Below are 26,658 nucleotides of genomic sequence, written 5' to 3'. Positions count from 1 at the left end.
TTAACAGTATTAAGTCAGCTCCCTCTTTGCTGCTTTGATTAAGAAACTCTGCTGGCACAGAACAGCTAAAAAACTCCTGTGCACTGTGGAGAAGATGGATGGATATGGTGGGGTTTTTTTTCTTTTTAAGATAATTATGAGAAAAATATTCTGGATTTGTTAGCAAACGATTTAATCAGAGCATTTTGTGGTAATCTCAAACTGAGACAGATGGGAGGGGAAAACCTTTCTGAGTCTGTTAGTTAACCAGCATGGTTCAAACAGCAATGGTTGCTGTAAGGCATTTTCATGCTCATTTTTAGAGCACAGTGGAGAGTGCACAGCGTTTTCTGGAGAAGTTCCAGCCTGGAAAATGGAACATCCAATATAACCAGCTTACCCTAAAGGTGCCTGTTCCAAGGTAATCTTTTCAAATGAAGCCACTAGCAGTGTTCATGCAGTATAGTGTTCACTTCTGTTCCCAAGCTTTGCATAATGTTTGGCATACATGTGTGTAGATTGTAGCTGTCATGGAGGTTTGGAGAACAGCAGAAAGAAAGCACTGTGAGGCCTTGCTAAGGGAGGAGAGCTAACCTGCTGTGATGCTGTGACATATGTTGAAGTGTAGGCTTGAGTCATCTTGATAGTATTAAGGCATAAACAAGGACTTCCACAGACTCATAAGGTCAGCTAGATAGTTGCTGATTTGGCAAATAGCAAGATGCTTGTATTTTGGAATAGTTCTGGTCTGACATGGCAAAAACCTAATATCTTGACATAGGAGTTGTTGGTGTGAAGTCCCCAGGGAGCACTTGAAAAATATATAAAATAAGGGAGCGTAGCACGTTGCCTACAAAAAGGCATTCTTGGGTTGGAGGTAGGGGGTATTGGGAGTGTTTTCCTGTTTTTTTATTTGTTTGTTGTTGTTTTTCTTTGGCTTTTGTTTTTTTTTAACAGTAAACTCTTAGGATGTCTATTCTAAGGTAGCCAGTATCGGTGAAATTGATTAGTTAAACTAGGAGGGGTTGAAGTTTCCCCTTGTAAAGTATAGATTGTTTGTAGCTTATGCCTTCCAGAAGCAGGGAATTTGTGAGAAATCTGACTTAGAAACTGACTTCCCTCTCTTTCTTTAAGTGATATTGAAATATCACAGTCTTGCATACCCAAGCCCATTGAGCAACTTGCAAGAGAAGTTGGCCTGCTCCCTGATGAGCTGGAGCTCTACGGCCAAACTAAAGCCAAGGTGCATCTGGCAGCTCTGAAACGTCTGAAGAACCAACCGGATGGCAAATACGTTGTTGTTACTGGGTAGGTACTTCCTTAACTGAGGCATCACTTACATGGTGTCAAGGTGAAAAGAAATGTTATTAGCGTGGCTTGTTGTCGTATTGTCTCTTGGAGAGGTGACTGTATGGGGTGCTCTGGGTTTTAGTAAACCGCACTGTGAAAATCTATTGGTTTAGGGTATAGATTTACCTCCTGTGGCAAATGGTGGGAATGGAGTTTAAAATTTCTCTCCTGGAGATGAGTTGTTTTGCTCTGCAGGTCAAGGTTAGGAAGGGCAGCCTGAATCATAGCTCGTGTAGTCTAGTAGCCTGCCCTCAGCAGTAATTAGCAAGTTGTTTCAGAGGTGATAATTTGCCAATCCAGTTTCAAACTGGTGAAGATTAGCAGAATTTGAGTTGGCATTAACTGCAATCAGCGGGTGACTGTTTTATCCCAGTTAAGTGTGTTGGGTCTCACTACAGGGGTTTCATTGTCTGTTCTGCTCTTTTGCTGCAGGATAACTCCTACTCCCCTGGGAGAGGGGAAGAGCACCACCACTATTGGTCTTGTTCAATCCTTAGGAGCACACCTTCACCAGAATGTCTTTGCTTGTGTTAGGCAGCCTTCTCAGGGGCCAACCTTTGGTATAAAAGGTATGAGCTGTTACGTTGCTTGCAGTTGGGGTAAATGGGGGAAGTTGGCATTCAGAGATCTTACTCTGCTGCATTTTAGTTTTTCATAATTCCAAATCACAGTTACAATTCTACATAATTTTAATTTCTTTTAAGAAAGAAAAACCTTGCGGAAGTTCTTCAGTGTTGTCTTCAAGTGCTGTGCTGGAATTTAAATTAGGCTGCTCCATTAAGCAAACACATGTAGTACCACTCTGAGATAGAGAAACCTTTATTTGCATTATTTGACTCTTGTCTCTCTGTAGGTGGAGCTGCAGGTGGTGGCTATTGTCAAGTTGTCCCCATGGACGAGGTAATTCTTTGAACAAAGCCTCATTGCAAGTATACCTCACAGACCTTGAAGAGATACTGCAGTCAGATAACTTCCAAAATCTTTTTTGTTTGTGGCCTGGTGTAGCACTCCCAGGAACTGAATGCTTGACTTCAGCAAAGCTTTTTAAAAAACACACCACAAAAACAAACACAAACACGCAAACAAAAAACTAACATGTTGGATTGTTTTGGAATGGTGATTGCATGTTCAGGGAACTTCATAGAACTGAGAATTCCCATTTTCTCTTCTATTCTCTACCTTGAATTGCTGCATACCCTTCAGCAAAGTACATCCTGTGCCTCTTTTTCCCCGCACTGAAATGAAGGTGATAATGACTTAATAATGTTTGGAAGCATATTAAGTATTTCTGTCACCACTGGTGGTCACCAACTCTCTTTGTGAGCTATTTTGGTGCACTTGTGTTTTAGATTACTAACATGAAATGGGAAAAGGGAAGTTGGGAATCAGTAATGCCAAAGACTTCAGCCTGTGGGGGACTGGCACTGCAGCATATTTCTGACATGACTTGGCAACAAGTAAAATCCCATGTCTGGGGGCAGGGAATTGAAAGGCACGTGAAGCACGTGCTCTTGTGCTTGTCTTAACTCTCAAAGTAATTGCCTGTGTAATTCTCCTTTTGTCTTGTATGTTGTAGATTGACACAGGGCAATTCTGGGAAGAAAAGCAGGGATTATCAAAATGGCTGTTTGTTCCAATTGATGCAGCAAGTCTATAGAAGATAAAAATGTTAAGGATGCAGAATATTAATTTATTCAGGTGCTGAGAACATGTGTGAATGATAGATGTGACAGGAAAAATAATCTCCTCCTGTTTGGGAGTGTTAATAAGATGAGCCAAAATACTTGACTGTGTGCAGCAATGGGAAACAGCTTCACTCTTGGAGCCAAGTGGGCTGAAAGGACTTTATTTAAGTATGACCCACGTGGTATAAATACACATAGTTTTTGTGGGGGTGTTTTAATCTATGCATGTCTCATAAAATGGAAGTATCTGGAGTCCCAAGTTACAGTAATGGCCTGGATACGTCATACATGCAGCTTTCATCCTAGGAAAAGATGAGCAAGTGAGAAGCTGAGTTCATACTGCAGAGCCAAGGTAGTAATAATTGCTTCTTTTTGCTTCTATGTAGAATGGGACAATAATTAGGATTTACTGCTTTGGATTTATGATTGCTATGGAACTAGCTGCGTTCTGCTTTTAGCTATTGTGGTGGGTTGACCCTGGCTGGATACCAGATGCCCACCAAAGCTGCTCTGTCACTCCCCTCCTCAGCTGGATAGGGGAGAGAAAATGTAATTAAAGGCTCGTCGGTCAAGATACAGGCAGGAAGAGATCACTCAGCAATTACTGTTACAGGCAAAACAGGCACAACTTGGAGAAATTAGCTTAATGTATTACCAATCAACATCAGAGTAGGATAATGAGATATAAAAGCTGCATCTTAAAACACCTTCCCCCCACCCCTCCCTTCTTCCTGGGCTCAGCTTCATTCCCAGTTTCTCCAGCTCCTCCTCAGCAGTGCAGGGGGACAGGAATGGGATTTGTGGTCAGTTCATCATGTTGTCTCTGCCAGTCCTTCCTCCCCAGAGGGAGGACTCCTCACACTCCTCCCCTACTCCAGCCTGGGTTCCACCCACAGGAGACAGTCCCCCATGAACTTTTCCGGTGTGAGTCCTTCCCACAGGCTGCAGTTTTTCCACAAACTCCAGCATCCTTTCCATGGCATCACAAGTCTTCCCAGCAAACCTCCCCCAGTGTTGGCTCCTCTCTGCACAGGACCAGAGGTCCTGCCAGGGGCCTGCTCCAGAGCTGATTTCCCACAGGGTCACAGCCTCCCTGCTCTGGCGTGGGGTTCTTCACAGTCTGCAGCTGGGGGGGGGTATCTTCACCATTAACCTTCATTGGCTGCAGGGGGACAGCCTGCCCCACCATGGTCTTCACTAGGGACTGCAGAGGAATCTCTGCTCCCGTGCATGCAGCACCTCCTCCCCCTCCTTCTTCACTGACCTCGGTGTCTGCAGAGTTGTTTCTCTCATATATTCTCACTCCTCTCTCTGGCTACATTTGCTGTTGCACAGCAACTTTGCAACTCTTCCCCCATCTTAAATACGTTACCACAGAGGTGCTACCACCACCACTGATGGGCTCAGCCTTGGCCAGGGATGGATCCATCTTGGAGCCAATGGCATTGGCTCTGTCAGACATGGGGGAAGCTTCTAGCAGCTTCTCACAGAAGCCACCCTTGTAGCTTCCCCCATTACCAAAACTTTGCCACACAAACCAAATACAGCTATTTTGTAAAAACACAGTAGCAAGGTTTCAACAATATGGTATTGTGAGGTCTTTTGTCATACAACCTTTTCTAATGTCCCCTTTTCATCTTCCTCCTTTCTGCTCTGCTGCAGAGGAAAAGGATTGTTTTAACCACACCTTGTACTTCCCTGCCATAGTGCAAGTTTGTCACATAAGCTATATATCCCACTTCATCTGTCAGTATAGTTACAATGCAACTAGGTAACCTCATGTAGACAAACCCACTCAGACTATCTTTAAATGAGGTAGAACCAAGAAAACTACTAGCAGTGTCACTGTGTAGTACATGGTCTACAAGTTCTGCCTACGATACTGTTTGAGTGGTTAGCTTATGCAGAGCACTGTGCAACCACAGCTCTCCTGCTGTTGCTAGTTTTAGTTTAGCTCTATCTTTGTGGGTGCAGAAGCAGCTACAGCCTAGTGTGCGTGAGAAACTTCTTGTGCAAATGATGAGAGTGGGTCAGAAGGAAGAGGAGGGAGGAGCAATGCAGATGCCATACCATCATTTTCTCAGGTGTGAAGGAGCCTGTAAGAACTGTTCTCATAAAAAAAACATCAAAACACACACACACACACAAACAAACAAACTTTATTTGGAAGCCTCATTCTGAAAGTTTGTAAAATGACATAAATGTGGGGGAGGCATTTTTCTCTTTTAGAGAAATTCTTTCCTTTCTCCCACGTACTGCACTGAGCAATCTCTCCCCCTCCACCTTCACCCACTTTAACATTGCTATTAATACTTCTCTCTCCATCTGTCTACAGTGAATTGAAATAAATGAAAATTGCAGTTGAGGTAACTGATACATTTTTTTTGTCCTCTAGTTTAACCTTCACCTCACTGGTGACATCCACGCTATCACTGCAGCCAACAACCTGGTCGCTGCTGCTATCGATGCACGTATGTTCCATGAGCTAACTCAGACCGACCAGGTACAATCCTTTCTTAGGATGTATTTGAACCCAACCCACTTTAGCCAAGATGTTTTGGGTGTGCCAGCAGTGCTAACTAAACTACCTGTTTCATTCTTCAAGGCTCTCTACAACCGTTTGGTGCCTTCTGTCAGTGGCGTTAGGAAGTTCTCAGACATTCAGATCCGAAGACTACAGGTAAGTTCACTGGTTTCACGTGGATTTCTGGTTCTGTTCCACTTAATTATCCTTCATGAAGGCAGAGCTATGTTACAGAAACCCTCATGTTGCCTTCTGGGTCATTCTGCTGGTATTTATTTTTTACATAAAGTGTGCAGAAGTGTGGTAACCCCTCTTACAGCACAGGAAACAGTAAGATGCATCTCCAAAGACAAGAATCATTGATTTAACTGTCTTTATCATATGCTGTATGAGTAACACAGTGGGAAGAGGCAAAGGACTTAGTGCCTTTTATTAATAGCATCAATTCAGTGTCCTTAATGCAGTTTAAGAAAGCACCAGAACAAGACTCTGTGCCTCACACCTGTTACAGCTAGAGATTGTTCCCATGTGACTACATAGATAATGCAGCACTAAAAAAAAGGCAATTTATAAAATTCAGCAAAAAGAGAACATAAAGAATTCTTCGTCTTAGCCAGATTAAGCAAATATGTAAAATGGAAAAAACACCTGTCCCCTAATTCCCCACTCCTCCTCTCCCCAAAAAGGAATACCTAGTTAAATGAGTAGCCCTGTTACTGTGTGGCAGTCCCTGAGCAGAGCACAGTTCCTCTGATCCAGAGAAATTAATGTGAATTAGCACGTATCCCTGGCCTATAAAAAAAAAATGAGGATTAAGAGAGGAATAGTTTTACACTGGACTTAGAACTTCTGGCTAAGGAGGGCAGCCTGGAGCCTGCTAAGTTCATTTCAAGAACAAACCTGTTTGTACAATATTCATGTTCTATCAGTTGCCCATGTGGAGATGAGAAGCAATAGTCAGACTACTTAGGAAGCTAAAACTATGATTTATTAGCTGGCTATAATGTCTGAACCGCTAGAGAATGTGTGGTTTGCTTCCACTGCTGAATAAAGAAATCATGTCATATTGTTTGGTGTTCCTGATGGGCTGCTGAGGGAACCCCACCACTCTTCTGATTATTAAATGGTGAGGTGTGAATAGGTTGTTAATACTCCAGAAAGAGGATACTTTCATTATCTTTATTTATTTATTTTTCTACATTATGTGCTTGAAGAGGAAAATCCTTTCTTCTTCCTTGCTGTTCTTCAGCAGAAAAATACAACTTTGCTGTCTAGTTAATGGAAAAAAAGCTTGCTTGGTCATCAATCAATCGTTTTCCTCATTCCTAAGCTCGCGCCTGGATCAGGCTTCCTGAGATAATTCTTCTCTCAATTAAGCAACTTGGCAAACTGCCCATCCTCTCAGCGTGTTCAAGATCAGCTTTCTGGGATGCTGACAGCCTTGTGACCGAATTGTTTAATTCCTCCTTTGTGCTGCTTAACCAGCAGGCTGAACGCAGCGCCCCTGAGTACGTGTGGCTGTGTGCAGTGACCCCAGGCAAACCAATAAGAAATGGATGTGAGCATGTGAGGCTAATGATTAGAACAAGGCGTGTAAGAAATGGCAGGGCTTTCTCTCTCTTACTCCTTCTGTAGTTGCCTTGGACAAAGCTTGGTGACAACCTGCCCTAATGAGCTGTGTTGTCTGCCCTGCCCTTTGCTAGCTGGCCAGCAGCAAGCTCTGCTTCCAGGTGCATGCTGATATGGATCATCTTACCTTGTTCTGGGGTCTAGGAGAAGGGGCACCAAAAAGGCAGCCCCTCCTTACTTCTGAATATGCAGATGCTGCTGCCAAAGGCTCCCTTCTGTAGTGAAAGGCTCATTTCTGGGAATTTTTTCATTATATCTTTTATTTTATTTGGCCTTTCCTCCCACAGAAACTGGGCATTAACAAAACTGATCCTATGGCTTTGACAAAGGAAGAAATAAACTTATTTGCGAGATTGGACATTGACCCAAGCACCATAACATGGCAAAGAGGTACAAAAAACATTACATGAAAGAATTATTGAGAAACAAAACCAGTGTCAAAGGAGAGGTTTGCAAGTGCAGCAGGAAATGTATTTCCTGGGAAAATGGGAAAGAGAGCACAGCTGGCTCTCTCCTGAGTGGTGGGATAGATGCCTGCAGCTGGGATCCCATTTCTAAAGGATCTGACACAGGGGCTTAAATCTTAATCCTTGTGAATTCAGGGTAGATTTCACTAATTGTCGTCAAATTGTGATTCTGGATTTGTCGGTCACTGAGAGAGCTGTTTGGCAGCTGTAGCCAACAGCTTTTTACCTGACTGAGAAAACACTGAGCAAGGAGGGGGTTCTTTTCCGTGATCAAACTCAGTTTTAATCTACTCGCTGTGTTGGAGACAGACAGCAAATAAAGGTCAGATTTTTAAAAGGTTTTTCAAGATACCTAAAAGTGAGATCAGCCTCTGACCTGGCAGATTTGATATTTCACTAGCAAAAGAAATTTCAAATATGGACACTTTTTTTTCCTGGTACAAACCCCAAGAGTATTGTTTTTTCTCTTTTTTAATTAAAAATGTGTTAAATGTATTCTTCAAAATTTACTCCATAAACTGTAATGGAGCTACAGTGGTCTGCCTCAGGGGAAATCTTTTTATAAATTACTTAGAATTTTTCAAGCAGATAGTAAGAAGCAGCAAATTTAAGCTGGTATTCGATAGTTTGTGTTTCCAAGGTAATTTGAGTTAATGGGGCTGTGTAAAACTGGCTGTGTAAAAATGGCAGAAACTGACCGTTTTATCACTTAACCTATAAAATGATGATTTTATTTCCTTTTGGCTATAATAATTTCCTGATTTCACATTGACTAATGATAGTGAAAAAGCAAATGGAATAATACTCACAGTTCTGCTTTTCTGAAAGGCTTTGAACTTATGGTCAGAGCACACAGAGGGAGGGAGGCACCCTCTGGCTGCAGTGCTGGGCCTGCTTGAGGCTGGGGGCATCCTGGTTGCAGTTGAGTTTTGGGGAAGAATTACACTGAGTAGCACTTGGCTTGCTTTAGGAGAGGATGCTATCTCAAAACTGCCATCCTCTCTTCCTGGATGATTAGTTGAGTGTTGTGGTAGGTGTGACTTTTAACTTGAAACGTGACTTATCATCTTCCTCTCTGCATTCCTGGCAGTGCTGGATACAAACGACAGGTTCCTTAGGAAAATCACTATTGGACAGTCTCCAACAGAAAAAGGCTTCTCACGAACGGTAATTGTTCCCTTTTCTTACATGTTTTAAAAAGTACTTTGAAAAATGTGGCCCTAAAGCAAGTTTCTTTAACTCCACATATTCCCACCTTTTACCAATGCCTTGTTAAAGACAAAGCAGAAAGACCCTTCAACCAATTGAATCAAGCAATTAAATTCACTACCAGAGCAGTGTTTAATTTTATTATCTGTTCCCTCCTTCCTTGTGCTTTCCTGATTGTTGGCCTCCCAAACTGGGATGACTGCAGCATAGTGACAGTGGTACACAAATGCCCTCTGTGAATATGATGCATGGCAACATAAAATCTTCACCACTGCAGATGCTTTGGTTGGGATCTATCTGGCCAAAACTAGGCACAGTATCTGAGCTTGTTGTCCCGATTAATTGTATAATCCATAGAGTAAATTAGGCAACCTGAGCTGTGAGTCTTCTCATCCCTTAAGTAACTGTCAAATTAACAGTTCAAATGAATTTCTATTCTATTCTGTTGACTTGAAATGTCCCTAGGGTGCTTAGCTTCAATAGAGGTGTCTGTGTTATGTCAGATGAATTCTACCCTTCATTTCCTATAGATTCTGATAATATTTTTGTCATTTACTGTACTGTTTAGTGATAGTCAGATGAGTGAGTAAGCTCAGTCTTCAAAAATATAATTTAGTGTTAAGCATTCTTACATGAATCACTAATGTATGTGCCAAGAGAGTCATGTAATAGCAATGGAATAAGTAATTTTTACTTCATTTTGAGAAAAGTATCTAGCTTAACATGACCAAATTAAATTGAGTATGTTCTGAGAATAATGCTTTGGATTTTTTTTGTATCTCTATTTCTGTTGGGATTTTTTGTGTTTTTGTTTGTTTGTTTTTTATTATGGTGATTATTTGCCTTGTTTCAAGAATTCAGTGGAGGTAAGGATTGCTGCTAGGGAATCTTGATGAGTTCACATTCTTCTTTCATCTCTTGCAGGCTCAGTTTGACATCACTGTGAGCAGTGAAATCATGGCAGTTCTAGCACTCTCTGATGGGTTGGATGATATGAAAAAGCGACTGGGCAGAATGGTAGTGGCTTCCAGCAAGAGAGGAGAACCAGTTACAACAGATGACCTTGTAAGACATTAATTCAGTTCTTAAATGCCAAGTTTTTTCCTATTACTTCTGAAAGTCCTTGGATTGAAAAACATAAAGACAGTTCTTTACAGATAAGACTTTAGCATGTAGAAGATCAAAGATGAAATCTTAGCCCCTACAGTTACTGAAGATTTTTTTTTTACTTCAGTGTGGCTATCACCTTGCCTAGAGACTGTGTGTGTCCATGTGATCTGGGCAGGGTAAAAAGGATCCAGTGTGAATTGTGTGTGCCAAGTTGAAGCTAGCACCAGAGAAACTAATGGGGATATTCATGGGGAAGTCTAGATAAAAAGCATATTTACGACTTGGAAGAGCTCAGAATGCATCATTCTGGCCATCCTGTTTCTCAGGCTCCCTGGAGTGTGGAAAACATTGAGCCAGAAGACACCCTTGTGCAAATTTAATTATAGTAGCACTATATAGTAATAGACACTGATGTCTATTGCTGGCATGTGAAGCAGTCCTAAAGAGCAGTTGCAAGCAGCAGCAGCACTGTCTTGCAGCTCTCCATACAATAATTATTGGTACAGTTCTTAGGAAGCTAGTGGAGCATGTCAGCTAGCACTCCCCCAAATGATAGTTCAGCATGGTTTCAGGAGGATAGACTGTGTGCCAGACTCTTCTTCCAATGAATGTTTTGAAGATAGCAACCTGTTTGGAGAAGGAAAGAGGAATTGAGCCCTGTATGTGAATGTGCCCTGTCACTTGGCCTCAAGGCAGGGAACAGGCTGAGGACCATTGCTCTAGTCTCTAGAGATGTGATTTTGGTGCTTACTGCTCTCCCATATAGTAGATTTTTCACAGCCTGCTTTGCAAAAGACAAGAACGTTACTAATTCACATGACATGGTGTTAATGAGGCTTGTCTTGAATTTTTTGAGTGAACCTTTTCAGTGAGACAGAAGAATACACAGGGTGAGTATCCTGACCTGTGCTTCCAGTGAGGTGGACGCAGTACTAAGGCTTACCCAGCTCTTGCTATTTTGCTGTGGGGTTTTTTTGTTTTCTTGTGTTCAGCAGGTGTTTATGTTTTTTGTTTTGTTTTTTTTTTAACTTCCTCCCAGTATAAGTCTAAGAAACAGCAGATCAGCAATGTGGCCTGACTCTGGCCTTGCAGAAAAAGGGGCTACACTGAGAACCATTGATCTGTAAATGTTTTTATGTGACACATTTGTTGCAAATGAGGGAGGGCATGTGCCAAAGTTCTGTAGGCAGCTTTGAGATTTTAATTCCTACTGCTAGCAGGCTGCCAATTTAACCTTTAGTGCCTGAGTTTAAAAATGCTGTTCTGGAAAACAGGAGACTCTTCTGCTGCCCATCAGCAGTGGAGGCAGGAAGTTTTATGAGTTGAGTTTTATGTAGAGTCAAGGTGATAAAAGTCTTTAATATATTTATTTTTTTTTTAATCTGATTTTGTCCTTTGCAATATTGTTAGGACCATCTTACATGCTCCTCATGCAGGCAAAAACATGGTGATTGCAGAGACCAGACTGGCACAGTAAGATGTCTGTGTCCTCCTGCTGTGATATAACCAATGTCAGGAGTGTGCTACCAGGAAGCCCAAAGAAACTGGGAAGAAATGTGGAATTAAAAACTGACTGCAGTTTTTTTACAGCTGGGGTGTATTGAAATGCCACTGAGTGACACGGCCCTGAAATGTCGTCATGGAAATCTTGCTCTGTAGTTTTCATCATTCTGGAGATGACAGAAGTTTAAAGCTTATCCATTAAATGTTAAATGAGCTTTCATGTGGCAAGATTGAAACTGATGAAGCAAGGCAGTGAATATCTTTAAAAAAATATTTCATAGAATTGAGTGCTGCAATCCAGTTGAAAGTAAAAGGGGAAAGAAAGAAATCATGACTCAAGGTTTTAATAACTACTGGGAATATTTGGCTCAGTACTCATGATAGCAATTCTAGTTACTTTTGCAAGTGCTGGATAACAGCCAGTTTGGTTTCTACTGGACTGTGTCATTCACAAGGATGACCAAACCTTCCTTTTTCTCTTCCCAAAGCAGATGTGGATGAAATTACAAGCTTTCACTTTGCAGGAAGCAGTATTGCAGCAGGGTATATTACTGCACCTCAGAGGAAACATAGGCTCCAGGGTTTGCCTTTCATGATGTCAGCCTGGTCTTTCTCATGAGACTTGGCCAGGATGTAGCAGCTTATTATGACATTTTAAGGTTAATATGTAGAGCCTCCACAACCTCCCTGGGCAGCTTGTTCCGGTGCTCTCTTACCCTCAGAATAAAGAAGTTTTTCTTATATTTAGAAGTTCAAAGTCACAGATAAAGTCAATGTTCTTGGGTTTTGCAGGTAGATCTGTCATGGACCTTTTTTCTGCTCCCAGCAGAAATCACAGACCCTCTTACAAGGGTATAAAGTTCATTATCCTGCCTTGCCCTCACTGGAGTTAGTTATACTTGAGCAGCTGCTGGTTCTGGTCCTGAAAGCTCACCAGGACAAAATCATATCATAGAATCATAGAATGGTTTGGGTTGGAAAGAACCTTAAAGACCCTCTAGTTTCAACCCACCTGCATGGACAGGGACACCTCCCAGTAGGTTGCTCAGAGCCCCATCCAGCCTGGCCTTGAACACTTCCAGGGATGGAACTTCCACAGCTTCTCTGGGCAGCCTGTGCCAGTGCCTCACCACCCTCACACTAAATAATTTCTTCCTAATGTCTAGCCTAAGTCTCCCCTCTTCCAATTTTGATCCATTACCTCTTGTCCTCTCATTCCAAGCCCTTGTAAAAAGTCCCTCCCCAGGGAGGATCAAAGCAGAGCCTGACACTGCACAGGAACTTCGGGATCTTGGTACATCTGGAAACTGATTGCCTTTTTTTTTTCTTTTAGGGAGTGACTGGTGCTCTGGCTGTCTTAATGAAAGATGCTATAAAACCAAACCTTATGCAGACACTAGAGGTGAGCACAGATTATTTGCTATATGTGCCAAGAAGCAACTGGTTTAGTTCATTCCTCACAATCATGCCTAGGGGAGAGGGCTAGCTTCTTTCCAGGTCTGCCTCTGGTGTGTGAGATGGCTCCAAGGAAATGCAGTAAACTTTGTTGCATCTCTGTTCTCTTGTCTTTCATGCCAGGAACTGTTTTGGGAGTCTAAATGGTGTGAGTGCAGGAGTTGCTGGGATTTATCCATCCTATCCCTAAGAGGATTAATATATCCACTTGTGCAGATTATTATAATCCTGTTTGCCTGTAGTCCTTATTACTGATAACAAGTGTTTGATCAGAAGGCTTTAAGATCCGTCTTCTACAAGCATATTTCTTTACCTTCAGACACCATAGTACTTAGCTCCTGAAATGCTGCAGATTTGCTAAATTTTACCCTATGATTTTCTCCCTCTCTCCCACAACCCCTCCTTTTCTAGGGAACACCAGTGTTTGTTCATGCTGGACCTTTTGCCAATATTGCACATGGGAATTCTTCAGTGTTGGCAGATAAAATAGCACTGAAGCTTGTGGGTAAAGAGGGTTTTGTTGGTAAGTGTATGGGGTTTGGGGGGGGGGATTTATTTGCTTTTTGTTTGTTTAGTAGGGAGGGATCTGCCTTTTTTATTGTGACTGTCTGTTTTTTGTCTTGGAAGAAGCTTCAGATTTATATAATCAGAGCATGAATTCTCCACTCAGCAACCTCTCACAAGCTTCTTCTCTTTTAATGTCTGCTCTAGTTACAGAAGCAGGATTTGGTGCAGACATAGGCATGGAAAAATTCTTCAATATTAAGTGCCGCTATTCGGGTCTCCGGCCTCACGTGGTGGTGTTGGTTGCTACTGTCCGAGCTCTGAAAATGCATGGAGGAGGCCCTGCAGTAAGTACTAGGCAAGATTTTTATGGCCCCAAAGGGCTGTTGACTTGTTCTGATCCAGTCACTGAAAGCCCTGTCAGGATTGATCTGCTTGCAATTGTCATGAGGCTTGTAGTTGTAAAAGGAATCTGTATGTTGGGGCCTACAGGAAAGCTGGGGAGGGGCTTTTCAGCAGAGAGGGCAGTGACAGGACAAGGGGTGATGGTTTTAAACTGAAAGGGGAGATTTAGGTTAGACATCAGGAATAAATTATTCACCATGAGGGCAGCAAGGTGCTTGAATGAGGTTGCCCAGGGAGGTTGTGGAAGCCTCTCCCTGGAGATGCTCAAGGCCAGGTTGGATGAGGTTTATGCAGCCTGGTCTAGTGTGAGGTGTCCCTGCAAGTGCACCTTGTAGTCTTTTATTTTTCCTTGTATTATTTTCTTAGAAAAAGGGATCACCCTGCCGTGACACCATTTAAAAAGAATCAAGCATGAATTGCTGTCACGGAGAAAAATATTGTGGGGTTCCATATTTTTTTTCTTGCCTTTTTTTCACAGGTCACTGCTGGGGTGCCTTTGCCAAAAGAGTACATGGAAGAGGTAGGTAACCTTCTGTAGCTGTTGTGACAGTGAACCCACTAACTGCGGTCGTGACATGATGTTGTCATGCAGTGCATGCCTGCATAGCTAGTGTGTCATGTCTTTAGCTGCTGAGGAAATGCTTCCTCATATGAGCTGTAATCTTCTCTTTTTTTCCTTAATGATGTTACTCTGGCTCTGCTCTCTCAAGCGTTTATTGTGTTTGACCTAGCCAGTATTCAGAGCCTTTTAATTTCTTCTGAGCTTGTGCAATTCTCTGCACACTCAGTTTTTCATAGTAATATCTGCTCTGTGTCCCCTGACCCTCTCAGTATGGAGTAATTGCTTGGTGGAAGTACTGTCTCTGATTCAGAGTGCCTCTCTAATTATGCTCTTCTGAGCAGCAGCAGTTTCTGGTTTTATTCCCCCTCACTCCTTTGCAAGCAGGGAGGAAAGTGAACTGAAGTCTCAGCTTCTATCCTTTATGCCTTGAATGGTTGTATATACTTGGATAATTGGTCTGGCCTTCTTTATATGGCTGCAGCTCTTTTACCTGTGGAGCTTCTGTATGGGTTATTCTTTGCATAGGAAGGGATGAAATGTCTGGATTTCCATGAATAGTCTCTGATGCTGCAAGATGTAAATATGTGTAAACCAAAAGCTGTTGCCACAGACTTCAAACAACTGTCATGACATTCACTGCTAATGTTATTTAATACATCGAGAGGAATGTGTCAGAGCAGAAAATGAGGCTTTACTGTGGGGAGTTAATGAGAACTGGTATTAACTTACTAAGAATAACAAAAAAAAAAAAAAAGGAATAAGTCAAAAAAGTGATTTCTCATACCTTGGCTTGACAGTGAAATTGGTGATTATTAAGAAAAGGAATGACTGTTTCTGTCTTCCATCCAAGACCATGGACTGTTCAGAAACATCACTGGGAACTTGCCTTTGTGGTTTCATTGTCATTTTGACATTTTTATCATGAGCTGTGGACATAGCAGATATGGAACAAAAGTTCTGCTACCGCTGATAAAATGTGCTTCCTTCTTGCTGTCTTCTCTACAGAATCTTCAACTGTTGGCAAAAGGCTGTAGTAACCTAAACAAGCAAATTCAAAATGCACGGATATTTGGTGTCCCAGTAGTAGTGGCTGTCAATGCTTTCAAGTAAGTGAGCTGGGACATGGAAGTGTGATGGGAGTAAAATTGTGGCACTTTTTATGCTGTCTTTAACACAAACTCATGTTTTCATTATGGTCAATGTATTGTTTGCAGCATTTTGCATGTGGGAAGATGCGGAATAAATAGGGGAGCACTGCTGAGTAATTTCAAATGCATTCCTTACTTTAAATTAGTTTAGGATTTTATGATCGGTGACTATTATCTGCCATCACTTATATCCTGACTGGCCAACATACTGTGGACAAAAGGTGTCTGTGATGATGTGGAATCTAAGCTCCTAACAGATGGTGAGATGCCAGTGCTGTTGACCACACTGTGTTCAGTGGTCTGCTGTATGGAATAATTATTCCCCACTAAGAAGCATTTTGGACTCTGCACATTGTACTGCACAGAAAATAAAATCTGTGTGTGGTCTTTTTATGCAAGCAGAAGAGCTTTGAACTGGTGTGTTAGAGCTGATGCTGGTTGAAGAGGAGTAGCCTCCTAAGGTACCTTCATCTGAAGGTAAATGCATATTGGCTGATTTAGAGAAATCATGTTTTATAGCTTGTTGTGTGTTGTGCACATGATATAGCAGCCCTTAGCATCTCTAAATTAGCAATACAAAGGTCTTTTAAAGAGTTTGCTTCTGAAAACAGGAGGTTCATTGCCAGTACAGGACAGATGCCCCAGGAAGTCCGGAGCACTGCTCTGTCAGTAGCCATGGGATTCTGCAGGTAGTTCAGGGCTGTCTGTTCCTGTCTGTTCCTCCATGGACTCGTTCCCTCTGCTAAGGTGCAGAAGGCTGTGGTGGATCAACAGCTTCCCGTTGGCTAGATTGTGTGATTTCTTTGGACAGCTTTTGAATGTTGTTAACAAGAGTGAAAAATTATTAGAACAGTTAATTTACTGTGTGTGCATTCTAGTACAAATGCTCAAACGTTTCTCCTTACAGGACAGATACAAAGGCTGAGCTGGCCCTTGTAGTACAACTGGCAAAGGAAGCAGGGGCTTTTGATGCTGTGGAGTGCACCCACTGGGCAGAGGGAGGTAAAGGAGCACTTGCTCTGGCCCGAGCTGTTCAGAGAGCATCACAGGCACCCAGCAACTTCAGGTTCCTCTACAATGTGGAGGTAAGGACTTGCAGTATTGCCGAGATACTTTGTAAGGTGGAGGAGGTCAATTTGTTTCACTAGCTTGAGTTGCTGAAGGCTGACTGAAAGGCTGCTCTGAGAAACTGGGAAGAAATTTGGTTTTAGGAGATAACGTTTATTCCACCAGTCTCAAAGACCTAGTTAGGCAGTTCTTGATGTTTTGACTACCCAGTGAAATATCTACTTTTGACACTGAAAGGTGCTGCTTATGAATCTGCTAGAGATGACAAATGGGTTTCTACCAAGGCAGGCATGTTCCAGGGTAGGAGGAAGTTTAGCTCTTGGACTTTTGAGACCTGTATTCTTGTCAGAGCATGGACTTGGAACAAGCCTGACCAAAACTGTTACCTTACTGCAGAGCTGGGTGTGCTTAGTGCTCAGGATGGAAATCTATACCACAGGCTGTGGAACAGAATTTGTCCTTTCTAACTTTTGTTTTTTTGTTTGCAAGTAAGGCTTATGGAGTCACACTACAGGTTGGGGTGGAAGAGAGAGTATGTGTATTTCTAATGACTTTTTACATTAAGCAATTTTGACAGATGACTTGGAGGTAATCAAGTCACTGTTAGTTCCCAGATTATGGCCTGAATCCATTAATAGCAAGCACCTATTCAAGAAACTAATGAGGTGCAGAGCTGTGTCACTATGTCTGTTTTAGCTCCTTAACAGATGCTTTCAGTTTTTCTTCTTTAACCTGTTTTAATTGTGCTTTTATTTAACTGTTAACTTGTATTCCCTCGAATTGCCTTTGTCTGCTTTTTAACTTAGACTTGAGAGAGAACAAAGGTGCCTCTTTTGCAGAGGGGGTAATTAACATGTAAGCACAGCTTGTGAGAAATACTGCTATGTATCTTTTAGTTTCTGACTGCAGTAGACTAGTTTTTCCCTCTTACCAAGAGAAACAATTGCAACAAGATAAATGTGTTTTGAAAACCCACAAATTACTGTATAGCTTTGTTCTTCAGTAAATGGGAATAGCTCTTGTATCTGCAGAGGGGTATTACATGACATGTATGAAGGATGGCAAAGCTGCTGTGATGTTATGGCTTGTTGTAGTTTGGCCACACTGACTTGCCTGTCTTGTATTGTTGTTTTCTCTAGCTCCCTGTTATAGATAAGATCAGGCTCATTGCACAGCAGATCTACGGGGCAAGTGACATTGAGCTACTTCCAGAAGCACAGCAGAAGGTTGCATTGTACACTAAGCAGGTGAGTTGTCCATGTCACCTAACACTAGTGGTGCTTTTCATTGAAAGTGTTTGTGGTGTTCAAACTGTGTGTGAAGAGAATCATCACTCAAATCATGTCCTGTCCAGGACTCACTGGGTGCTGCAATGGCAGAGGAGAAAGAGGAGGTGGTATGAGGAGGGGGAAGCTGGCCCTGGCTCTAGTGGAGAAGACAGAACTCGTCTGGCCCAGTAGTATGTCTATGATAGTGTGTGGGGAGAGAAGAGCAGGAGGATTCAGTGATCTTTCTCTTCTGCACTCTCCAATCCTTCAGCAGTTTTGGAATTAAGGCACTAGAAGTGGACAGATTGAACCTATGTAGTCTCTGGTGATTGTTATTTTTTTCTTTTAATCTAGTTCCACTGAGCTGTCTCATCAGTTTTTGAACCCATACGGATTTTTGGTAGTCCCAGTTATGTTGAGGAAAGAGTTCCACAGAGGATACAACATTTCTTGTGGAAAAAACATCTACATTTTTAAGTTTTGAACCTGGCATCTGGTTATTGAATGAGATGCTTTCAGGTCACTGTGTTGCTTTTACTCTTCTCTAGCTTGATGTTTGGTGAATTTACCTATTTTTGCACTAATAAAGGTCTGTAAAGGTCTTTGAAGAGAAGAGCAGGGTGAAAACTAGCCATTATTTGTTTACAGTGGGCTCAAATAATTTTGCTTTTGCAGTCTATTTACTACTGGCATATATAGTTCCTCACTTTCATGTTTCTTGCATATTTCTTTACAAGTCTCTCAAAACACCCTAGGCATGTAATTGCAGCTTCCTCACGGCCTGCAATTATATTGATCAAACATTTCTAATTAACTGAGCTCAGCTGAACAAGTACTTCAGTTCTGAGTTGTTTAAATTAATGTTTTAGGAAAAGGGTAGAAAGTAAGTTAGCTATCAAGGCTGTATATCTAACATTTCCATACCATTAATTTTTTCCTCATTTGGAGGTGCTGAGGGGCATGGTGGTTTTTTCTTTAATGCGTAGCAGAAGGTTGGGATAGAGTTGGAGAGAGAAGGAATCAGGATGCATAGTAGTCAATGGATCTGACAGGATGTGAATGAAGCAGTTGGTGAGGAGTAAAATATCCTGATAAAATGTCTGTTGTCTGCAAAGCATGACAGAATAGAGCAGTTACATTTGTATAAAGGAAAAGTTACTGTTCCTTCACGTATTTCTCTCTCTTTTCCTTGCTTTTCCCAGGGATTTGGAAACCTGCCAATCTGCATGGCTAAAACTCACTTGTCCTTGTCTCATGACCCTGAAAAGAAAGGAGCACCCACAGGTTTTGTTCTGCCCATCCGTGACGTTCGGGCCAGTGTTGGTGCTGGGTTCCTGTACCCACTAGTGGGAACGGTACGTGATTGAGGGAAACCCCAGCTGTGGGGTGAGGTCATGAGCTTCACATGCATTCCAGCAGACAGTTGTGTTAAATTGGGACAGTCCTTGTCATTTACAGTCAGTGCTTTAACAGTCCAGTGTATTAGATGCCCTCATTAGTTTTTGTTCAGGGGAAGAGGGAAGCTAAAATAGACCATCTGACCCTTTGAATACTTAGCAAGCCCCCAGTGTACTCCTCAGGTTCCACATCTCTGTCTTCCTGGATTCTGAAGAAAGAGTGAACTCTGTGTAGCTAATGAATTCTGGGAACTGCAGGCTGGTGAAGGGGATTGGAGGAACGTCCCACCTAATGGCCATGGTGACTTTGCATTCCTGATGAAAGCACTTTGCAGAATTGCCGGTGAAGTCTCTGTACACCTGCAAATCAGGGTAAAACAAGACAACTCCAAAGCTTACAAAGCAAACAACTTTTGATGAGGCACCTCCAAAGTGAAGCTGACCTGTGCTATTAATCATTTATCAGTCTCCCCTCCCATTTGGTTTGTGTGGTTTTGCTGACCATCTGTTTGCTGCTCAGCCTGTATCAGTTCCAGCAATTCCTTTCACTGTGCCCTGGAGTTTTTCATTTCTGTTCTTTGACATGATTGGCATCATGTCAGCTGAGAGAAGAGAGAGTAGCTACAATGGAAACAGGATCCTGGAATAGCTTTGATACAAATTGCTGGGCAGAAAGAGGAGCTACCTGCAAAGTGAACTTATGTTCAGGTTTGCATCCAAAGAAAGAATGTTAGGATGAAAGAATCCACTGGAAATCTCTTATGAGCAGATGTAAAGTAACTTGCTAGACTGTTAACAGGGGATGGAGCAGTTGGAGCAAGCAGCTCTGTCTTTTTCTTATTTTGGGGGGCCTGAACCTTTTCCTGAAGTCTTCATGGCAATGTGTTTGTTTTAATAAGATTCCAAAACCTTTGGGGTGCATGGCTCAGATGATGAAATCTGCTGATTTAAGAGCTGGATCCCTTCTTCTTTCAAATCCTAGCTAGGGGCCAGATATTGCATATCTTTTCAATTCTTAAAAAAAAAAAAAAGGAAAAAAAAAAAAAGAGGGAGGTAAGGGTTTCCAGATTGACCAACATAAATAAAATAACCGCATTGTTATTAAACTCTAGCTCATCCATCTTTTTATAGAGTGATTTGTGTTTTGGAATAAAATGGAAGATAGCATGCTTGTTCCTGTTATAAATGGCATTTTTGCAAGCCAAGATTTAATCCAAACAATTTATTGGTTTTTTTAATAAGCACTGGAGAAGGAAAGGGTACACAGCATTAATGAGTTACACAAGAGAGAGATGTTTTCAGACATTAAAACTGACATTTTGTCTCTTTTTCTGATGTCTTCTATTTCTATGAAGTTGGACTCTTTCCTTTCTGCTCCCATCCCAGATTCCTCATGTTTTCTTGGACATGTAGTAAATAGTGGCCTTAATTCTGCCAGAATTAACAGTGAGTCTTCTGGCTAGGGACATGAAGATCACTCTTCTGTGGCATCTACAAATGCCAGGGAAGGGTTGGCCTTTTGAGAAGCAATCCAGGGCATTTTGAATCAGATCACTATTTTAAACCCATTCAGCAGGAGGTGTTTTAGCCTCAGAATACATTTTTGGCAGCAGCCATTGAACTGTGAGCTGAAAGTGCAGCAAATACATGGCTCCGTGCAGAAGCTTTTATGAGAAATTTGAGGTGACACTAATCACTTGTGCATGCATGTTCTTGTTGTCTGAAGTTAATCACAAAGGTATGTCACTTTATTTTTCTTCTCAGCCTCTGAGTCTTGGGGTTTTCCCTTTCTGGCTCAAGGTTCAATCTGTTGTACTTTAATGAAATACTTAGAGGTTTTAAAAGAAATAAAATTTCAGATATTATCTAGGTTTCATTTTGAGCATGGGAGATAATGAAAGTTAAATTAAGTGTTGGACTCAGATTGGTTGGGTTTTCTTCTGGTGCTGCTGATGGACTGAGAACAAATTATTTTTTCCACTCGGTTTTTTCAGTTCCTAAAGGGCTGCCTTTTTTTTTTTTTTTTTTAGTCTAAGTTCCACAAATGCAGTAAATAATACATGCTTAGTTGGTATTGGTTTTATTTGAAATCTTGCAAAAGGACTGATGATATCCATCTGGTCTAATTTTTTCATGTAAGTAAATAGTGTGAATTGCCCTGTGTTTTTTCAGTATATGTGGTATTGAAAAGGAGGAAGCTTAATGGAGGAAACATTCATTTCTTCAGCTCTGAAAATAACTGAATGAATTAAGCACTGTAGAAACTTGTACAGAAAATTAGGAGCCTGGTTGGAAATTATCCTGTACTGCATACAAATTCAGGGTTTAAACAGATTGCCTTTAAGTAATTGGTAGCAGAGTAGCCACTGTGGGCTGACCTGTGGATAGGAAAGGAGGAAAATTATCCATTCCTTTCAAAATAGGAAGGCAAGCAATAGTATAGTCAGGCTCAGTCAGCAATATGGCATCTCCTGCTCTATGGAGCATCCCTGTCTTGGCTCCTGCTGTAGTCCTCTGAGTCTGACAGTGGAGATCAGCAAAGCTCCCTCATCATCCCCTTGTACTTGGCACTGCTGAGGCTGCACCTGGAATCCTGTGTTCAGTTTGGGCCCCTCACTACAAGAAGGACATTGAGGGGCTGGAGTGAGTCCAGAGAAGGGCAGCAAAGCTGGTGAAGAGTCTGGAGAACAAGTCTTACAAGGTGCTGCTGAGGGAATTGAGGTTGTTCAGCCAGGAGAAAAGGAGGCTGAGGAGAGACCTTATTGCTCTCTACAGCTACCTCAAAGGAGGTTGTAGCGAGTGGGGGTCAGTCTCTTCTCTCACGTAACAAGTGCTAGAACAGAAGAAATGGCCTTCAGTTGCACCAGGAGAGGTTTAGATTGGAATTAGGAATAATTTCTTCATTGAAAGGGTTGTCAGGCACTGGAACAGGCTGTCCAGGGAAGTGGTGGAGTCACCATCCCTAGAAGCATTTAAAAGACATGTAGATGTAGTACTGAGGGACATGGTTTAGTGGTGGACTTGGTAGTGCTGGGTCAGTGGTTGGACTTGATGGTCTTTAAGGTCTCTTCCAACCAAAATGATTCTGTGATTCTTCAGTGTAGTGTAAATAAATAGGAATTTTCTTGCTCTGCTTGGCTTGAGACTGGCAGTGACTGTGTTAAGAACAGAAAAACCCCTCTGGGCACTTTAGATCTCCTGTTTCCTTGGCACTTGAGAGCAAAATATCCAAACAACCAAACACAAAGACAAGAAATGAAGGTCTTCTCTGTAGCCCCCTGTTCCCTGTCTGGAAAAGCAGCAGCTCTAACAAAAAGCTAGTGCAGTCCTAGAATTCATTACAAAGAGTAGACTTGGAAGGGATTTTTACCTCTGCATAAGCCATGCAAGACCTGCAGCAGTACCTTGCATGTGGGTCTGGTGTTACCACTTGTAAACAGCCTAGGAAAATGGGGCAGGATTCCAAAAGCTCCCCAAACAGTTTTGAGAACTACAGAAAATGCCTAACCAATAGAGCTTTGCCTCCTTGCTGCTTAGCTTATTATCAAAAGGAAGGTAATTTGATTAGCATGCAAAATACTTGCTCAGGGAGAAAATACCAGGTTGCCAAAGAGATCTTTAATCTCATGGAGACAGACATAACAATACTGATTGTGAAAGCTGAGGCCAGATGATGCAGAAAATGAGACCTTTATTCAAGGGCTTAAAGACCACTGGCACAAACCACTGAGCAGGGTCACATGTTGCCCACCTTTGTGGAGCACCCATGTCAGCCTACGTGTGCTGCTGGGCTAAGTGCTGGGTTAGGGAAGGGGGAATCCTGTCATCTGCATTAGCGAATGAAGCCGAGCGTGTCCCTGCTGGCCCCGTGGCTCCCACAGTGAGTGCTGGGCACTGGGACAGCTGGAGAGGACTGGCCTGGGGCAGGTGTGGTGCTGACAGCTGTGTTGCACACTCCAGTTCTGCCACTGCACAGCCCTCCTGAGTTGAACACCCCAGAAATATTCCAGTCAGGAGAACTGACCTCTCCATCTATTTCAGTTGGTTGTTTTTTCTTTTTTTAAATACTCTCTTCACAAGGATACTTATTCCTAATTATTTAACACTTCTAGCTCTAGAATCTTGAAGTATTTTAATCAACTGAGGCTTTAGAGTGGGCAAAATGCTGTTTAAACATGCATGTTCATTTTGATAACTAGGAAGCTACCACAAGCAATTATCTTACCACAGCAAAGTCTGTGAACTAATAGTTAACTGGTCAGCTGGATGTTTTAAGTACTTTGCCAAATCTTGGAGTCAGTCACTGGCAGAAGCAGAAGGCAAACTAAATCCATGTTGCAAACAAAAAGCATACAAAGAAAAGAAGTGTCCAGTCTACCTACTGAGCTTGGGAGCTCCTGATACTTGCAGTGTGCTTCAAAAATGGTAGGTGAGCATCACCCAACTAGTATGTGTGTGTGCAAGGAGCTGCAGTGGCTGGTGCCATCTTTCTCTTCAAGAATGATTAAGTATGAGATTTTCTGCACAAAACTGTGCTGCTTCCATTTCAATAGTTTATCTTTCCTTGTTCAGATGAGCACTATGCCAGGACTTCCTACGAGACCCTGTTTCTATGATATAGACTTGGACCCAGTGTCAGGAGAAGTCAATGGGCTCTTTTGAAAGGATTAACCAAAGGTGAGTGCCTTCTTTGGGGTAGAAGGCTTTCAATATTTGGCCTTTATTTCTCATCTTAAGATAATGGAATTAAGCCAATCTCATATGATGCCCTGTGTTTCCAAATGACATTTGATTATAATTCAGCCTGAAAGTTGTCTGCTGTACTATATAATAGTAATTAAACTTGCTTTTCTTTTTAGATCTTAGAAGAACACGTGATGAGTCATGTAAATGGAATTATGCCCTTATTTTTTTAAGTCAAAGCAAGATATGACTGGGAATAAGGAGCAAGAAGTGACTGGAAGGAGTGCTACAGAATCAACCACTTGTAATCTGTAATAATTTCTAAACTGTTGTGTTCTAAGCTAGATTACCCTGAGTATTAAAAGCATACCGCCTGTACAAACCTCCTGCTCCATAATTGTAGCTGAAGCAGAGTGCAGAAGCTTGGGTTTGGTGACCTCTTTTGATTTAGTAACATTATTTTAATTATTAAAAATCAAGGAGCTCTTTGTAACAGTCTTGAGACTTAACTGTCTTAACCATAGGGGCTTTGTGGCATATATTATCTTTGAAAGTCTTGAACACTGCATATTCCTAATTTCCATACTGAGTTCCATATTCCGTTTCTTGCACTATGGGAGAAACTGCTGTGCTCTGAAACTGCACCAATGTCATTTCAAAGAGGGAACAAGGGGGAATCCCCTTCGCTTCTCATTGCTTTCCAGACATGCTTACCCTGACTTCTGCACTGAATTATTCCTGCAGAGTCACCTGAGCCACATCAAATTTACCTTTTAGAAAGCCCAGCTGTCACTACCATATTTTACTGTTAATGGAAATTGAACATCTGGATATCAAATCTGTAGGGGCTGAATCTGTGGCTTCTACCAGATGTCTTTTGAACCATTTTATGCTCAATAGTAAGAAGAGCTACACCAGTGATGAGCCTTGTTTCCTAAGGATACCTTTTTAGTGAACAACATGCGTAGTGATCAATTCGTTTGTAGCTGTTTTTTTCAGGAGGCCAAAAATCATTTTGTAACATAAAAATATAGTTGCTGCCAATTTTTTTAACTAATACAAATAAACTGGTAAATACTTCAAGTGCCTTTTGGGTTTTGATGTTTGCACTGGGATTATTGATATAGAATTATTTCTGTGATAAACTGTAAGCAGCAGCAATCCTAGTATTGACAAGTAGAAGTGATTATTGCAGTAATAAGTTTCCTGCAATGCACCAATGTGTGTGTGAGTTTAATCTTGTTCCCTTTCCTAGATGATGTGTGTAGTCTATAGGAAATAAACTACCAGAATTGTTCTGTGAAATTGAGATACTTGCAGTTGACTGCAAAAGATCAGAATTGAGGCTTGCAAGGCCCATCTGTTTGCATCAGAAGAGAATCTAAAAACATTTGGATTTTGGTGAGAACTGGGAGAACCAGGATGTAGGTGTGCACCGATGTGAAGGAGCCCTGGTAGTACACAGGCACTGTGTATTATGGGGAGAAAGACAGATTGATACCTCTCAGGTTCTTCAGGAGGGGAGAATAATTACATTAAAATTACCTGGTTGTCACAGCAGCAAAGACAAAATAGCTTAAATTGTTGTAAGAGGATTTGAGATGCTTGCACAGCCTCCTAAAATCTTTTTTGATGATATTCAGCTGAGGATTTAGCAGCAGCCACGTTTGCCTGAGCACACACACAAGCAGGAGGTCAGAAGGGTTGTTCCCCAGCTGCTGCCCCAGAGCCCGTGCTTGGCCAGAAGTGCCTCTCCTTCACCTGCAGCACCTTGGCCAAGCCTTCCCTTGGAGCAGGTTCCAGAGCTGATGCTGCCAAGCCTACTGTCAGTTCCCACATTTCATCTTCCCTGCTATGCTGCTTTCCTGCAAGCGCTCTGTGTTCCACCTTCATTTTATGCTTATGAAACATGGGATAAGTGCAAATTTATGCTAAGATTAGCCTCCTTTTAGTTTAGCATGAGATCATAGACATGTGCTTGAGAGAGGTGGTTCAAGAGGTTGCTGGCCCACCTCCTGCCAGGGGGCAGAAGCTGCTGAAGGGTTTGCTACACACCAGGGGACTGGAGGCAGCAAAGCATAAGGGCCAAAAAATAGCCCCAAGCATCTCTATAGGTTGGTGGGGAAGCTTTTCTAACCTGTACTTTAAAACATGAGCTCTCCAGTGTCCCTACTCTAGATCTTACAGGACAGATTCATAAATAGGTTGTTTATTCTTAACTCTCTCCTTTGTAACTAAGTATTCCAGCTAGTTCTTTGCCCTATCAAATAGGACACAAAGGACACTTAATCTCTTCTAACTAAATATTGGAAGGTTGTCTTATCTTCCTGTTGCCTAGAGAAAAAACTAATTAAGTATAAATTTGTTCTCTGTGGGCTATTTGTGAGCCCAGAGCCCTTAAGCTGGTGTTGTGGCCACCCGTTCCCTCAGCTGTGATGTAGTGAGAGTCCTGCATCACATCATGTAAGATACAACACAGGTTTTTTTGGACTAGCAATGGGAAGAAAAGAAACAGGAGAAAGCACTGCTTGTCTGGGTTGCTGCACAGCACCAGCGCTTCACTGTGGGTTCAGAAAGAAAACTGGAGCCTACAGCTGGGTTGGGATCTTCTTTCAAGCTTATTTATCTTCTAATCAGATCCTCTGCTTGCTACAGACCCCATTATTTATTTCCCTTGCACTGTAGTTGTTGGTGCTACCATCTTCCCCTGGA

General features: G+C 42.0%; 1 protein-coding gene across 1 annotated transcript in view; it reads left to right on the top strand.

Moving 5' to 3' along the window:
• MTHFD1 (methylenetetrahydrofolate dehydrogenase, cyclohydrolase and formyltetrahydrofolate synthetase 1) overlaps nucleotides 1-25,029 on the top strand; it is a 42,971-nt gene extending 17,942 nt beyond the window's left edge. Inside the window, exons 10-28 of the mRNA XM_051622597.1 lie at nucleotides 303-400; nucleotides 1,114-1,287; nucleotides 1,762-1,898; nucleotides 2,183-2,229; nucleotides 5,410-5,517; nucleotides 5,620-5,694; nucleotides 7,455-7,557; nucleotides 8,725-8,801; nucleotides 9,768-9,908; nucleotides 12,790-12,858; nucleotides 13,323-13,434; nucleotides 13,623-13,762; nucleotides 14,299-14,340; nucleotides 15,388-15,488; nucleotides 16,438-16,615; nucleotides 17,738-17,845; nucleotides 19,069-19,221; nucleotides 23,836-23,940; nucleotides 24,123-25,029. Of these exons, the coding sequence (XP_051478557.1) occupies nucleotides 303-400; nucleotides 1,114-1,287; nucleotides 1,762-1,898; nucleotides 2,183-2,229; nucleotides 5,410-5,517; nucleotides 5,620-5,694; nucleotides 7,455-7,557; nucleotides 8,725-8,801; nucleotides 9,768-9,908; nucleotides 12,790-12,858; nucleotides 13,323-13,434; nucleotides 13,623-13,762; nucleotides 14,299-14,340; nucleotides 15,388-15,488; nucleotides 16,438-16,615; nucleotides 17,738-17,845; nucleotides 19,069-19,221; nucleotides 23,836-23,925 (1,953 nt within the window). The 3' untranslated portion in view covers nucleotides 23,926-23,940; nucleotides 24,123-25,029. The remainder of the gene's footprint in view (nucleotides 1-302; nucleotides 401-1,113; nucleotides 1,288-1,761; nucleotides 1,899-2,182; nucleotides 2,230-5,409; nucleotides 5,518-5,619; nucleotides 5,695-7,454; nucleotides 7,558-8,724; nucleotides 8,802-9,767; nucleotides 9,909-12,789; nucleotides 12,859-13,322; nucleotides 13,435-13,622; nucleotides 13,763-14,298; nucleotides 14,341-15,387; nucleotides 15,489-16,437; nucleotides 16,616-17,737; nucleotides 17,846-19,068; nucleotides 19,222-23,835; nucleotides 23,941-24,122) is intronic.
• The last annotated feature ends 1,629 nt before the right edge of the window (nucleotides 25,030-26,658 follow it).

Source organism: Apus apus, chromosome 5 (genome assembly GCF_020740795.1).
Source record: "Apus apus isolate bApuApu2 chromosome 5, bApuApu2.pri.cur, whole genome shotgun sequence".
Lineage (NCBI taxonomy): Eukaryota > Metazoa > Chordata > Aves > Apodiformes > Apodidae > Apus > Apus apus.
This window is presented reverse-complemented; position numbering and strand designations above follow the sequence as displayed.